Genomic DNA, 15,086 nt, shown 5'->3' on the forward strand with positions numbered 1-15,086 from the left:
AAATATTTTTAGCTACAGACAAAATACATTACTACTTCAGAGGACTAGCTGTTTCACCCTTATTCTCTAGTGGAGTCAGTAAAATAGCCTAAAACAGCACAAAGACACTTTTAAAGATTCCCCCAAAAAATTGCAGTCAGACCTGGAATTTTCGAGATCTTTTGTTTCAGACAAAAATACCTTTCTACTAGAGGATTCGCCCTTAGTATCTATTTTATTTTAAGTGTTAACAAGATGTTAAAAAAACCTTAAACCTACAAAATAAAGTAACTTTAACTATTAGTGTTCCTATTTGAAGCTTCCCTAAAATGGAGAACTCAATCGTTTCAGTAGTTGTTGAAATCTTGAGCTACAGACAAAATGTCATTCTTCTTTATGTAATAGGACTAGTTGAATTCGTCCTTAGTCTTTAGGGAAGGGTGGGGGAAGTCATTAAAATAGCTTATAACCACCTCAAGACACTTATGACGAGTAGTTTATTTGAAAAAAGTCAATAATCATTTGAATTTCTTGTTTAGGCCTTGACAATGCTGGTAAGACAACCCTCCTTCACATGTTGAAAGACGACAGGATGGCTCAACATGTCCCCACACTCCATCCAACATCAGGAATATTTTAGTCACTTATTATTAGTGGTAGGGATGGGAATCCGTCGAATTTTTGGGCCGGATTCGGATTCCGGATTCTGAAGGAATCCGTCAAAAAAAGTGACGGATTCTTGCGGATTCCGGATTCGGATTCCGGATTCTAGCAGTATTTTCAAAGGCCGTCCGTCACAGAGGGATAGCTTTTTTCGTTAATTTATCACTATGTTACTTGGTTGAAGCCTTGATTTGTTTAAAGTGTTGACTTCCAGCATAACTAAAACATTTACATCACATTGGTAATTATTAAAATTTGTTATGTAGAAAAAAATTTAAGTGCTACGTATGTCCTAAAAATGTGCTTGGTATTTTCTAACCTATTTAAATTAAATTTAGCCTACCAATTTAGAATCCGGAATCCGCTATAAAAAACGGATTCCGGATCCGGATTCGGATTCCAAAATTGGCCGAAAATTGGGCGGATTCCGGATTCGGATTCCGGATCCGGATTCCCATCACTAATTAGTGGTCTTATGTTCGTTAAGATCTCTCTAACGGATGTTATACGTCTTCATGAATCCTTTGATTTGTCTTAAGCTTTATGTTAGAGATTAGCTTAAAACCGTCCTAGGTCCCGGGCCGTGTGAGATTGGATATATAAAATTGTTGGATCTTACACCAGATTTTCATGTTCTCTAATTAGGCGAGCTAAAATAACAATTTCTCCCTTCCACCACTTTACCACATCCCCTCCTACTGGATGAACGAACTAAAGAACAAATGAATACCATGTTAGCAAGCTAAATTGACGATACTTTTTTCCACTGGCATGACATCCACGTAAATTCTTCAATCTACGTCCATTTATATGAGCAAAAATGCAGAATACACCATTCCGGCAGTAGCTGAGATCTTTTGATGCCTACAGACGTTCAAACACAATTTTACTTTATTTTGTTGTGACTGAAACGAAAATGTTCAGAGGAGCTGTCAATTGACAGGATTAGATTCACAACTTTTGACCTGGGTGGCCATCACCAAGCTAGAAGAGTAAGTTTGTCTTTTATATTAGCGGCTTTGCCCCTACAGGCTTCAAGAGGCACTCGAGGGAAAAGGGGGCACTATGGTCTATTTAAGGGGTTTAGTGGAAATTTGGTATAGCTTTAATCAAATTTAAATATTTACACTTCTACCAGTCCGAATTCATTAAAATAAAAAGTTATGAGTAATATATTACACTAGGCAACTTTTTAAAGTTGGTCATGTATAGGTGCGTGTACAGGAATGTGATTGGGGGGTAACCAAAAAGGGGTGATTTTTAAAATATAATTTTTGTTACTACTCTGTTATTTTTAAAGATAATTGAACCAAATTTTTTCCCTGAATCAAATACTACCCTAGGTAAACGATTATTAATAAATAATAGGGATTTCCCGCCGAAACCGCCGTCTACCGCCGAATTCCGCCGTGTTATTTGCTACCTCCTTTGGCTGTTTGGAGTCAATAGAAAAAGATTGATATACTTGAATAAAAGTATTATAATACACCTTTTTCAATCCACTTACAACTGCTTTTTAATATTTATAATTTATTTAAGAGGGGTTAGGTCTTTTTAAACTTAAAGAAAATGAATATTGAGACTGGATAATCAAGCTTCCTATTAAAGATATTGATTAATTTTTTTTTGTAAACTATCTTATGTGTATTTTTCTATCTGTATAGTCTACCATTATAAGTACCTATTTAAATTTAGTACTGTCCCTCAAGGGCCTACAGGGGCCAACACCACCACCCCCCCCCCCCCCCCCCTTTTAACTACCAAACCAGAAGTTAAAATTTTACTTCTGTTTTTAAAGGTATCAGACTGAGTTTTAAAGGAAAAAAGTATTCTTATAACTGAACTAAATATTTTTTTGGATATATGCCCCCCCCCCCCCCCCCTATCTAACCAAAAATAAGATGACCATCATAAAATTGATATCAAACAAACTTTAATTCATTTTAGAACAGTAAAGAAAAATCGGTAGACCAAGTAATAGACTAAAACAGTATTTGCCAGCTAAATCATAACATAAAAATGCTTTGTACTTACAAAAAAAAGACAGAAGAAACGAACACATTTACTCTTTGAAATCTTAATGTTCTTAGAGTTTTACAGACAGATGAGGGGACCAAGTGAACTAAAGAGTAGATGCTTGTTGGTGAGCTTAATCATCACAAAAAAATCAGCTTTCTTACAAAATAAAACTGCGTAGTAGATCAAATTTTCCCTACAGATACAGCATGACCCTCAAAAAAGTATTTTTAAGCATCTGCAGCCCTTATTTCTCAATGAATTATAAAAAAATGCATATGTCCTTGTTCTCCATAGTATTCCACATAAGTAGATATAAAAATATTTTTTTACCTCCATTAACACCGGAGATTTTTAGAGCTAAAGTTTTGAAAAAGTGACTGAGGAAAAAGTAACTTTTAACATGAAACGACTTTTTTAGCAAAATTAAGGTAGAAATCCTTTTATTTTTGTTACTAGCAGAAACTTTATACAAAAATGAAATAAAAAATTTAGTTTTTGAGTAAAAAGCATTTTTTTACACATATTTTTTGAGTCTTTTTAGTTTAATGATATTTTGAAAAACTTACTTATTAGGCAAAATTTTTTAAGATTAAAAAACCAAATAAATCTTTATGAATATAGCAGGAAAATTGTTTTTGTTTCACAATCCTAACTTTAATAACAAAAAAGTTATGAAGAAAATAAAATTAAAACATAATGATTTTTTTGTCTAAAAAGCTTAATTAACCCCCTATTAAATTATTGAGATGTCAGAAAAGTAGGCGGAGCAACTGTCATAATTAATCCTTTTCTCAAATAAGGGTTAATAAATAACCTAAAATTTGCAAATAATCAATTCATTCAGTAGTATTTTTTGCCATTAAAAATTTATATTTTTTGGTGGAATAAAAAAGAAATAATTAGTTAACTTGTTTTTCTTTGTGTCTCATTATTAAGAACAAGGACATATGCATTTTTTTATAATTCATTGAGAAATAAGGGCTGCAGATGCTTAAAAATACTTTTTTGAGGGTCATGCTGTATATGATGTCTGTAAGAGAATTAACAACAGTCCGACGGACCAAATAAATCTAACAATAGATGGTTGTTTGTACAGATAATGTTCATAAAATGATTTTCTTTCAACCGTCTTGAGTCGTAGCAAAAAAATTCACGACGTTTACATATCGATTCATACAGACTGACGGACTTTGCGAATTTGAAAGTAGCCACGCTACTACAAAATTTATTTTTGCACTTTCCTTCTAAGGACTAGAGTTGCAAACACCTTCCCTAAACAGTAAACACTAAAACCAAAAAAGAAATGACCTATATGCAACAAATGGTTTTTTTTAAATCTGCGGGCGGCGGATTTTTTTGCGGGTATTGCGGATAAGTCGTGGTTTTCCTTTAAAATTATTGTTTCTCATGTAATTACTGATTAATTTTTAAAAGTTTTACTCAATTATCTTTAATAGTAATGGAATAACAGAGAAATTAAGTTTGCTGTTATGATTTGTAATTCCCCCCCCCCTCCAAATTTAGGTTTTACAGGCAATTTTCAGATTAAAATTTTTTAAAGTTGCGCTACCGACCCCACTCTGGAAAAATGACGAAAATTATTTCATAAATTTACTTTCAAGGCATAAAATTAACACTTATAAGGTAAAATATATAAAAAAATGTTTTTATTTATTGATTTGGTGTATATATTTGTAAAGAATATGAACGAAATTAGTTTTTGATAGATATTTATGCAAAAAAAAAATTATTTTTCATATCTAGGTAGAGAATAAAAAGTAGATTTTTGACCTTCAAAAAATATTGATTTGACCCAACTTTGAGATAAAAAAAAACTTAGTTCCAAACGTTATTTTTTCTTTTCCTTGTCCATTATGCATGAGCTGGGGTATGTAAATCAATAATATCAAGCTAAAATAAGAAAATTTGACCATGACTTTTTTGCCAAATTTCCACCCTTAGACCGTTGTGGGGGGGGGGGGTTGACTTCCAATTACCATTTTAGTTTTTTGAAAATAAAGTATGAGAACTTTGGGATCGACTTCCAGATGCGATTTCTCTGTGAGATAGACCTACTGTTATTTTTATATAAGAATTATCTAGCATCCCTGATCACAAAGGATAAAATAAATCGATAATATACTGATGTATAATCCTGATTAAGATAAAAAAATTACCCCTTCTGCAGATAAAGTTTTTGTTGCAAAAGTTTGTACAAATTGTGATCAAATTCGCAACTGTGACATAACACGTTGCGCATGCTCACGTTGTCTGGAATACGTTCAAAAATGGTTTCTACTGCTGCTATGTCATGTGTCAAATTTAAAATTCATCACAATAATGTCTGGATTATCATAGTTTTTTTGTTATGTCTTTGTCTAAATTACTTGATTAAGTTGTTCTGGTTAGTGTTATAAATTTTCGTTTAAAGTTCATGTTTCTTATATGAATTGTAATATTAATGTTTTGGCAAGTCTATGGAAACCGCATATCCTAATATGAACTGCATGAGATTTCAATTACAACCTTTATTTATCAAATACATCTTGCCTGTCAAAACCGTTAAAGGCAAAAATGCAAATATGATATATCAATTCAAATAACAAGGATGAATTTCATGTTTTGAAAGCTTATCTTTATCTAATTTTAAGAACACAAATTATAATTGTTTTTCTCTTTTAAGCTTGGGTTATAAGAAAAACATATGTCTAGCCCCTGCGGGGTTTAATGACCCTGCAGGGCCACATCTTAATGGGATACTTTCCAAGCGAGGCTTAAAACATGCATCAAATATATATCTTTAAAAAAATACTTTGCGATATTAATGAACCTACAAAAAAATCATAAGTAACGATGACAATCAGAACCTGACAGTTAAATATTTATAGAATATATCAGAAGAAAAATCTAATATACGAACGTTATATTTATTAACTAAAATTGCGAGCATGTCATTGATCAAGGATATTAAAGCTATTATGTGGGTTACGCCGACTCAAGATGCAAAATTTTTTGGCGCGCTATTCTAACCCATTCTATTCATAAATATAAGACTATTGATACCTTTAAAAGTGTTCTCAGACTATTTTTTCAGCAACATGTCAAAATCGACTTTTTTGAATTTTTTACCATTTTAGCAAAAAATCGGCGAATTTCTAAAAACAGTAACAAATGCTAAATTGTTGAAAAAAATGTATTCATGAATCATTATACTAAACACATGATGCATTTATAATATAGAGGCATTTAGGCATTTTTGAGCTCCTCTTTGGTCATAAGTTGGGTTATTTTCTTGCGGTTGTTCCTTGCAACTAACATTAGGTTTTGTTTCATATCCTCTTGACTTGAAACCACTAACAAAATCCTGAATCAACCTTATGTTTCTTTCGCTGCATTCATTTACACATGTTAAACCTTTTATGAAATCCACAAATGAGAGGAATGACCTCACTGTCAGGTCAGCAGGCCAGATTTGAACATATACCTGATTAACCTCGGCTACCTGGAGCAACAGCCAGCTCTCACCTGACACAAAATCCACCAGCTCTGTTAATCCAACCTCTGGCACCTTTGCAAAAGTTAGCTGGAATTTCAAATGTCAACAGTTTTTTCTTAACATTTGCTGTTTGACGTCATCAGAAACTTCACCATTACCAAGAGCTCAGAAATGTACATTTTTCTCGCACTCCTTTGGTCAATCAAAAATTCAATGTTTTCATCCTTTGCTTCTACTGTCCTACAACTGTTGCCTCGTATTTGTTTTTCAATGTTACCTTGAGCTATATCAAGAAGCTTTGCTGTTTCATCAATATAGTTTTCAGTCAAAGCATCAAATGTGATTTCATGTTTTTGAAGTTTAACTTCTTTAACCTTTGAACTTTGCAATATTTTTGTTGGATTTTCTCTATCTTGTCTCTAATAGCAGTAGCACTTATTATATTATTGGTGAAGCCAGCAATGTGCCAAACATCAACAACGGCAGCTGTAGCACATCTCTTGCCTTTTAATCCATCACAAACCTCTTTTTCAGTACAAATAAGATCTCTAGAACCTCTTTTCTGAGGGCAAGCAATAAAGAATTTGTGTGGCCTAGATAGATAAAGTACAAGTTTTATACATATTTTAAGTAACAAATTGAGCTGCTCTTACTAAATAATTATTTTCAATATATATTTCAGGGCTTGGCAGTCTTGCCTTAGCGGCACTTAAGCCTCAAATTTAAACATACTTGTGTGGAAAAAATAAAGATCTGGAAAAATGGATTGTCTATTTAGGAAAAGGTTTAGACATCTTGCTAAATTTTAAGTTATTATATGACAATTTCACTGAGGTTTAAATGCAGCTGACGCACGGCTGCCGAGCCCTGATATATCTTTCTTTATTTTTCAATAATTCATATAATAAATTATAAATCATACAGAACCATTTGAAATTTGTTTCAATGCTTTATACCAGCAATAAGTCATAACAGAAGGGTATCCTAGAAAAAGCAGTTTTTCTCGTATTTTCGAAAAATCTTGAGTTTGACATATTGCTGAAAAAAAGCTACTAGAACACTTTTTTTGGTATCAATAGTCATTATATCATAAAAGTAATGGGTTAAAATAGCGCGCCCATTAAATTTCCAAAAAAGTTGTAATTTTGAGTCGGTGTAATGTGGGTTGATATTGAATTTGCATAATACAGGGATTTTATAGTCTAAACTTTTTGCATTTGCTCCTACTATTTACGCGGATACGCCCCCTAGAAGCCTCTAGGGGCACTTATGGTGGTAGAAGGAAAAGTCGACCCCCTCCCATTTTCAATTTGAGTTTTAAAAAGAATTATTTTTTAGGAGGTCATTTTTTATTTGGAGGGTGGAGATACCCTCCTCCAAAATGGTTAAAAACGTATTCTTGACCTATATAAGAAGCTTCACTGTAAAGGAGAACCATGTCGGTTCAGTGGTTCGCTACAGACAAAAAAGCCTATTACTTTATATGATAGGATTATCTTGATGTTTGTGTTTGTGTTAACAAAAATGCCATACAAAAAGGATCTATAATCTCAGGGATCTAAAGGGATAAGACAATTGGCCGATAAATTGACGTACATCCCCAATGTTTATACATTAAATAACCCCTTCCTTAGATTTCAATTAGCGGAGAAAACGTTTGGACACTCAATTTAACAAACCAACCAATCAAAATAGATTAAAAGTCCCAAAAGTTGTTAAGCCAACTAATAATAACATGTTATTATAAAACTTAAGGGACTAATATAAAGCCCATTGTTACCTCTCTTTGAGTTAATCTACAACTTTCAAGGCTAAGTTATTTCCTTCATTTTTTAGCAGGATGGGGTTGGTACCCCCCCCCCCCCCCCAAATAAATGTTTAAAACTAATACCCAGCAACCCACAAAAGATATTTTTTTACTGTAAAGATACCAAAAATAAACCTGTAATAAAATAAGACAGACAAAGATTGAAGTGCAATATACAAGATTATCATCCGTATTGTATGTACTGCTTCGTAATGCAGAGCGTAATCTGTCACTGAATTAGATGTCTGTCTCACCGCATCTTTTGTTAATATCCTTTCAAATGTTTTTTAGATCTTAAATGCAATACCTATTGAAGCAGTAAAAATATTCTCTTTTTTCACCAAGTTACCCAACACAACCCCATTATTATAAAAAAAAGATAAAAATTAAAAGAGGAGGTATAACCTTACCTGGCCTAATGAAATTAACAAACTAAAATCGAACTCTTCCCCCCTTATCAATCAATTTTAAAATAGGGAGGTATCAGTGCTCAAAGGACGTTTTTACATACTAGTGACTGCGCCTTAGCATTTAGGACTAATAAATAGTATAAAACCATTTAAAGATTTTAATGATAAAAAACAAAACCATCCCGGGATCTGTATGACAAAATTTAGAACTTAATCAGAACAGTAATTACTAAAATCTTCAGACAGACTACAGACAAATAATACTTAATCTTTATATTACTAGCGGCTACGCCCCTAGAGCTCTAGGGGCACTTAAGGTAGGAGAGGGAAGAGTGGACCTCATCCCATTTTATATTTGAGTTTAAAAAGAGTAAAAAAAATTTGGGGGAGGGGGGGAAGACAAACTCCCCAAACTTAGTTTAAAACCTTCCCAGGACCTATAAGAAGCTTCACTGTAAAGGAGAACAATATCGGTTCATCAGTTAGCGAGATCCTTCAGGACAAACAAAAAACGCTTACTACTTTATATAATAGGATAGGATGTATAACAAGAACAAAATTGTTTCAGGTGTGGAAAGATTATTTCCCCGCTGTAGACGCTATCGTCTTCTTGGTGGACAGTTTTGATAGAGAGAGATTCCATGAGTCTAAGGTGAGAAAAAATTTATCTATCGCATCGTTTTTTGGATAGCTTTCCGCGGATATTAAAATGAAATAGTTTAAAACCAGTTTTATGAGCCTCGAGGGACAGAAAACTGGTCCTAATCTCATGTTTTTTATTTTAAAGTTTGTGGAAAATTTCTGTAATACGATGCTATATATGATTTTTTTTTAGAAAGGCTGAGAACAGGTGCACCTAATATATTACAGTTTTATGGTTTCCTGTCAAAAGTACAACAAATATATTATAGTTTTATGCAGTGTTTCGGAGCCGGGAGTAGTAACATTTTTGGTAAAGCCGGATCCGGAGCCGTATTTTTCGTTAAAAACGGCTCCGGCTCCAGATTAGCTAAAAATGATTTTGAAAGTAATAGGTATTATGATTTGGCAACGGTCTATTTCCATATAATAAACTGAAAAACTATTGTTACTTGACAAATACACACATCCTTCTACTTTTATATAGCTTTAATCAAATAAAAGCAAAATATTTTATATTATTTTTTTTATTTTATCAAATTCAATAATGAACAAAAATTGATATATTAATTTTAAGGTAGGAGCCGGAGCCACATCAAAATTAAACGGCTCCGACACCCTGGTTTTAAGGTTCTTGTCAAAAGTTCAACCATTAAATTACAGTTTTTTGGTTCTCTGTCATAATTTCAACCAGGAATAAAATTTTCATGGTTCCTTGCCAGAAGTACACCAATATATTACAGTTTTATGGTTCCCTGTCTAAAGTACAACCAATCTAGTTTGTACTTTGTCATTATTAAACCAACCACAATTCTTTAAGGTTGAGTTGGACTCTTTGTTGACTGACGAACAGTTGGCTAACTGCCCTGTCCTTATCCTTGGAAACAAGATTGACAGACCAGGCGCAGCATCTGAGGTAAGCATTTATTTACAACATAGGTCAGGATCTTAAGGGATAAGACAAAGATAAAAATAGGGTTGGCAATCCGTCAAATATTTTGACCGGATTCGGATTCTTACAAGAATCCGTCCAAAATTAAAACTAATTCTCCACGGATTCCGGATTCTAGCAATATTTTAAACGGCTTTTTATAAAAATAAATTAAGGTATTTAATTTTACCGGGTACTGGGAAGAATTTAAAGATGCGTTTTTCATATTTTCACAGTAAATTTTCTCCTATTTATTGGTGGTGTAGGTGGGGTGAGATATGGGGGGGGGTGAAAGAAAATTTTTTTGCCTAGCAATTAAGAATCCGAATCCGCTATAAAAAAAAAACGGATTCCGGATTCGGATTGCCAACCCTAGATAAAAAAAAAAATTACCTAATCTATAGATTATTATTATCGGTCAAAAAGTGTGGACACTAAAAGTTTGGAGCCAACTAAACAATAAATCAATTTAAGTACCAAAAATGTTAAACAAACGAATTAAGCAACTTGTTGTCTTTGGGTAGGTACCATTGTAATTTACAGTCCAATGTCCCACTCGCCCTTGGTAATTCCATAATTTTTGCCATTGTTCTAAGTTGGTGTTAATTTATATATTTAAGATGTTAACAGTCAATTTTAGAGAAGCTTAGCTTTAGTACTGAACTTAAGTAGCCTTTAGATTCATAGAATAGGAGAAATGTTTAATTTGACAGATGGACGGGTTTCATGATCTATGATGTTTTAGTATTACATTTGAATATTTCTCACTTTGCTGATATCCTACGGTTACAAAATATTTAGGAAATGTTCCTTAATGAATGGAATAAATAAGAGACAAGGAAAGATTGTACAAGGAATTTTAATCCATTGAAATCATTTTATGTTTGTGTGTACTACAAGTTGTTAACAATATTCTTCTCTCTCTCTCCTTATTCTTACTCTACTTTTGTTGTAGACGATGTCTTATTTGATATAGAAATGATTGTTTTGTGTTTGATATTAAAGGGAATTTTAATCATAATTATTAGATATCCAAGTATTTGACCATTTTAAATGCTCCCCCTTTCTTTATATGACCACCGAGCATCTGCATTATAACTCACTTTATCCGTTTGTCCATCCATCCATGATTTTTTTGTGATTGCTACTTATGGATTTTGTCATACTTTTTTTTTGTTGAGTTTATTTATAGTTACTTTGAATTCTTATATTTTATCCTTTCTTTGAATTATAACTTTACTAAATATAAGTTGCACAGTTTTTATGAAATGCTCATACCTAATTTCAATCAGATTTAAGTACCAAAAAATGTTGACACTTCATGGAGCTCTCCCTTTCAAACAAAATTGAATAATGCATAGCAATTAAAATCTCTGAATATCTGCCCATATTGTACAAGGTTTGAAATGTATAGGTATGTACTGTACAAAAACCCGACCATATAATACATTTTTAAAGGAAACAAAATATTTGCAAAAATTGCCCCCTATCATTAAATATGTGGTTATTTTTAACAGTAAAAATTATGAAAACTAACAACAATAAAAAAAACAATAAGTTATCTTAACGTTTAAACTATGATTATACACATGATTATATTACTTATAAATTTGCTACGCATTTTATAATTTCCAAAACTTTTACCCACAAACTTAATCTTCCCAAAAACTTAAAATCGATCCAGCTGTTATAGATCTTAAGTAACATGGACACCTAGACTGTTAATTTCTTATTGATTCACAAGCTTAATATATTTTTACAAGAATGACAATAACTATAAGTGGCGAAGTAAAGAAAAATACACGGATATACTAAATATGTTACAGAGCATATGTTAAGTTGCCACGCATTTAAAAGGAAAAGAAATATAGTGTATATGCAAAAAAATACGAAACATTTTTTTAAAAAAACATTTAACTCTCTTTCAGCAAAAAGACAGAAAAAAACGATAAAAGAAAATAAATTAGATGCGCACTGGTCATAGGAACCTACGCTGAAAATTTTAGCTGTCTAACTTTGATAGCAGTTGAGAAAATTACATTTTCCTCTTACCGTAACGGACATACAAATGGAAGGACAGACAAATTGCTTTGCTTCGCTACAAACAATATTCTAAGATTTTAAGTTATACACAATTGCGTATAATATTTTTAATAGAGATGTTTTTTTAGAAACTAAATTCTTAAAATTCCTAAAATTTTTTGTATTTTTGTTGTAAAACCAAGTTAATTCTTTCCAATAGTAGCGCAGATCAGTGAACTGTAAGACACATGGATCTTAAGGGATAAGACAATTGAAAAGAATTTACATTGCCTGTTTGAAAAACCAATCAAGATTTAATAGAACAAAGAAGACAACATCCATAAAAGCGAAGCACTGAAACAGTAGGACAAATGGAGATTAACACTTATATAGTGTCAGAACTGAATAATCAAAATATAAATGTATAAGAGTTGAAGCAAAATCTTAAGTAAATTTGTAGAAAAACTGCTTTATATAGGATAATGTTTAAGGAGATACTTACATTTTTAGGACTTGATTATAGAGTTGCTTCGCTTATAACATCATACTTTGTTGTCCCAGGAATCAATATACCAAAAATCAGATTAATCGGATGATTAGATCACATAAAAATTTGTTGTTAAAAAAGTAAAAAAATCTACATGTTTAAAATGGACGTACGGACATTTTGGTAATTATTATAAAGCTGCTACGCTTTCTAAATCTTACCTAACTACTATAGGAATCACCATGCAAAATTTGAAATCGATAGGACAATTCTAACATGCCCAAATTAACGAAAAAAGCTATCCGTTACGGACGGACGGACCGACCCTAATTATAGAAAAGCTTCGCTTTTAAAAATCTAATGTATTAAAGCCAACCAATATAGATTGTTTATAAAACTTTGGTTACTAGTGTAAGTTACAGTCCAATGTACCACTCCTTGGTGTTAAAACAGAATCTAAAATATCTTGATTTTCTTGCATTACGTTTAGACAGACACGGCTTAATATATACCTAAGAGTAGCTGCGCTACTAAAAAAATATAAAATATAGAAACCTAAATCATGCAAGAATGTAGGTTTTTTATACGCATCTTCTCCAAAAGTTTGTATAGTATGCTTATGTAGTGTTTAATAATTATGGATATAGATTATGTGGATAATGATATTGTGGTAGGGGAATTTCCTATTTACTTTAGAAATTGAGTTAAGTGTAAGGTAAAAAATAATAAATATATCCTTTTTGTCTCAAGAACTGGCGTGGTTAAAGAAATTAAAAATGGTAAAAAATAAATACCCCTTAAAAAATATTACACAAAACAAGTTTGTACCAGTACACAGCATTCGTAAATTCGGAGATTAGTCATCCGCTGTTTGTCTTTACTTACTATATTTTCATACACTTGAACCCGCATTTTCAAATTTTAATCTTTTACATTCATTGATTAGTTAAGTGCTCAAATTTTCTTTGTCTTTACTCTGATTGTAAATCTTTGGCTACTTGTATATCCTGTAAAGGAACCCTGCAAGAAGTAACTGCTAAAAGCCTGCCACGAGTAGACCCAATACCCAAAATTTGAAGCCTCCAGCTTTAATAATAAAAAGTTAGACATTTCAAAATGATTATTTTAGTACAATGAAAATTTTGAAAGATTTTCATTGTTCATGATGGAAATTTCAATATTAAATCACGGCGTCTGGAAGCAAAATTAAAAGCTTATTTTTGTCTGAAACTTAGACTGCCAATAACTGATAACATTTTTACAATAAAAACACCCCTTTTTATAGTCAAAATGTCTTTACAAAATTCGGTTTAAATTGCATTTGTAAGCGTAAATCATAGCGAAAAAATATGAAACTAAAATTCAAATGCTCAGCTGTGATTGGTTGTTTAGTGGACTTAGTGTGGACTCAGACTTCCTATTGGCTGGAAATCCTAAAGGCTGGCATTCTCACACTACAGTACTCTCAGTACAATGCAAATTAAACTGAATTTTTTTTTGGATGATTTTGACTATAAAGAAGGGTGTTTTTATTGTAAAAATTTTATCAGTTACACGCATCCTAAGTTTCTGCCAAAAATAAGCTTATAATTTTCTTTTTAGGCGACGTATTTTAATAATGAAAATTCTATTATTAGCAATAAAAACTTTCAAAATTTTCATTGTTATAAAAATATCATTTGAAATGTCTAACTTTTTTGTTATTGAAGCTTGAGGCTTCAAATTTTGGGTGGTGGATCTACTCGTGGCAGTCTTGGAGCAGTTAAAGCGGTATATTTCTTGCAGGGTTCCTTTTAAATAAGAGATCTTAAGGTATGAGACAGTGAACGATAAATTGAAATATATCCCAAATTATGACAAACAAAATTTATCCCTTCTATAGATTCAATTATTGGTTTATAAGTTTGGACACTACTAAATTTGAACTTGCATCAATCAAAATTTAATAAAAGTACCCATAGTTTTTATCAGTGTTGCGGATCCGCATTGATTGTATGCAGATCCGGATCCTTGGACTCAAAAAAAATGCGGATCCATCCGGATCTGCAACACTGGTTTTTATGTTTACGAATAAAATAACGTGGTTATAAAAGTCTGGTACCATTGTTATTTTTAGTCCTATGTCCCATCTCTCCCTGGTTTTAAATGCAATTAATTGCAATTTTGTTTCTATTCACTTCTTAAAGGTTACAATGGGGATTTAAGGATAATGAAACGACATTTAAAATTTGGGGTCTTAATCTAATAAGTTCAGAGCACTTAAAGTAAGCCTGCAGGAAATACACCGCTTTAACTGTTAAAAGACTGCCAAATATCTTTTTGTTATTGAAGATAGAGGCTTCAAAGGGGGGGGGGGGGGGGGGAAAGCGAAACCAAAACTAAAAGTCAAAGGAACTCAACTAAAAAAAGAGTTACAGGTCTGACATTTTGCATGGCAGTTGCTTTATAGGGGTACAATATGGAAATGTGAAGAAACGGCGGCGCAACCGCCGAAAACCGCCGAGAAAAGGCAACAAAAATTACGGCGGGAAACGGCGGTTGCGCCGCCGTTTCTTCACAGTTCCATATTGTACCCCTATAAAGCAACTACCATGCAAAATCTCAGACCTGTAACCCTTTTTTTAGTTGAGTTC

General features: G+C 32.4%; 2 protein-coding genes across 3 annotated transcripts in view; one reads left to right on the forward strand and one right to left on the reverse strand.

Moving 5' to 3' along the window:
- The window catches only part of LOC145326043 (ubiquitin carboxyl-terminal hydrolase 8-like), a 236,124-nt gene that overhangs the window by 78,495 nt on the left and 142,543 nt on the right, over positions 1–15,086 (reverse strand). The gene's annotated exons all lie outside the window — the stretch shown is intronic.
- Sar1 (Secretion-associated Ras-related 1) overlaps positions 1–15,086 on the forward strand; it is a 35,290-nt gene that overhangs the window by 193 nt on the left and 20,011 nt on the right. For both annotated transcript variants that reach the window (XM_080169151.1, XM_080169152.1), the window contains exons 2-5: positions 519–604; positions 1,563–1,634; positions 8,943–9,026; positions 9,834–9,929. In XM_080169151.1, coding sequence (XP_080025277.1) covers positions 519–604; positions 1,563–1,634; positions 8,943–9,026; positions 9,834–9,929 — 338 coding nt within the window. The remainder of the gene's footprint in view (positions 1–518; positions 605–1,562; positions 1,635–8,942; positions 9,027–9,833; positions 9,930–15,086) is intronic.

Source organism: Acartia tonsa, chromosome 8 (assembly GCF_053477335.1).
Source record: "Acartia tonsa isolate MP-2025a chromosome 8, ASM5347733v1, whole genome shotgun sequence".
NCBI lineage: Eukaryota > Metazoa > Arthropoda > Copepoda > Calanoida > Acartiidae > Acartia > Acartia tonsa.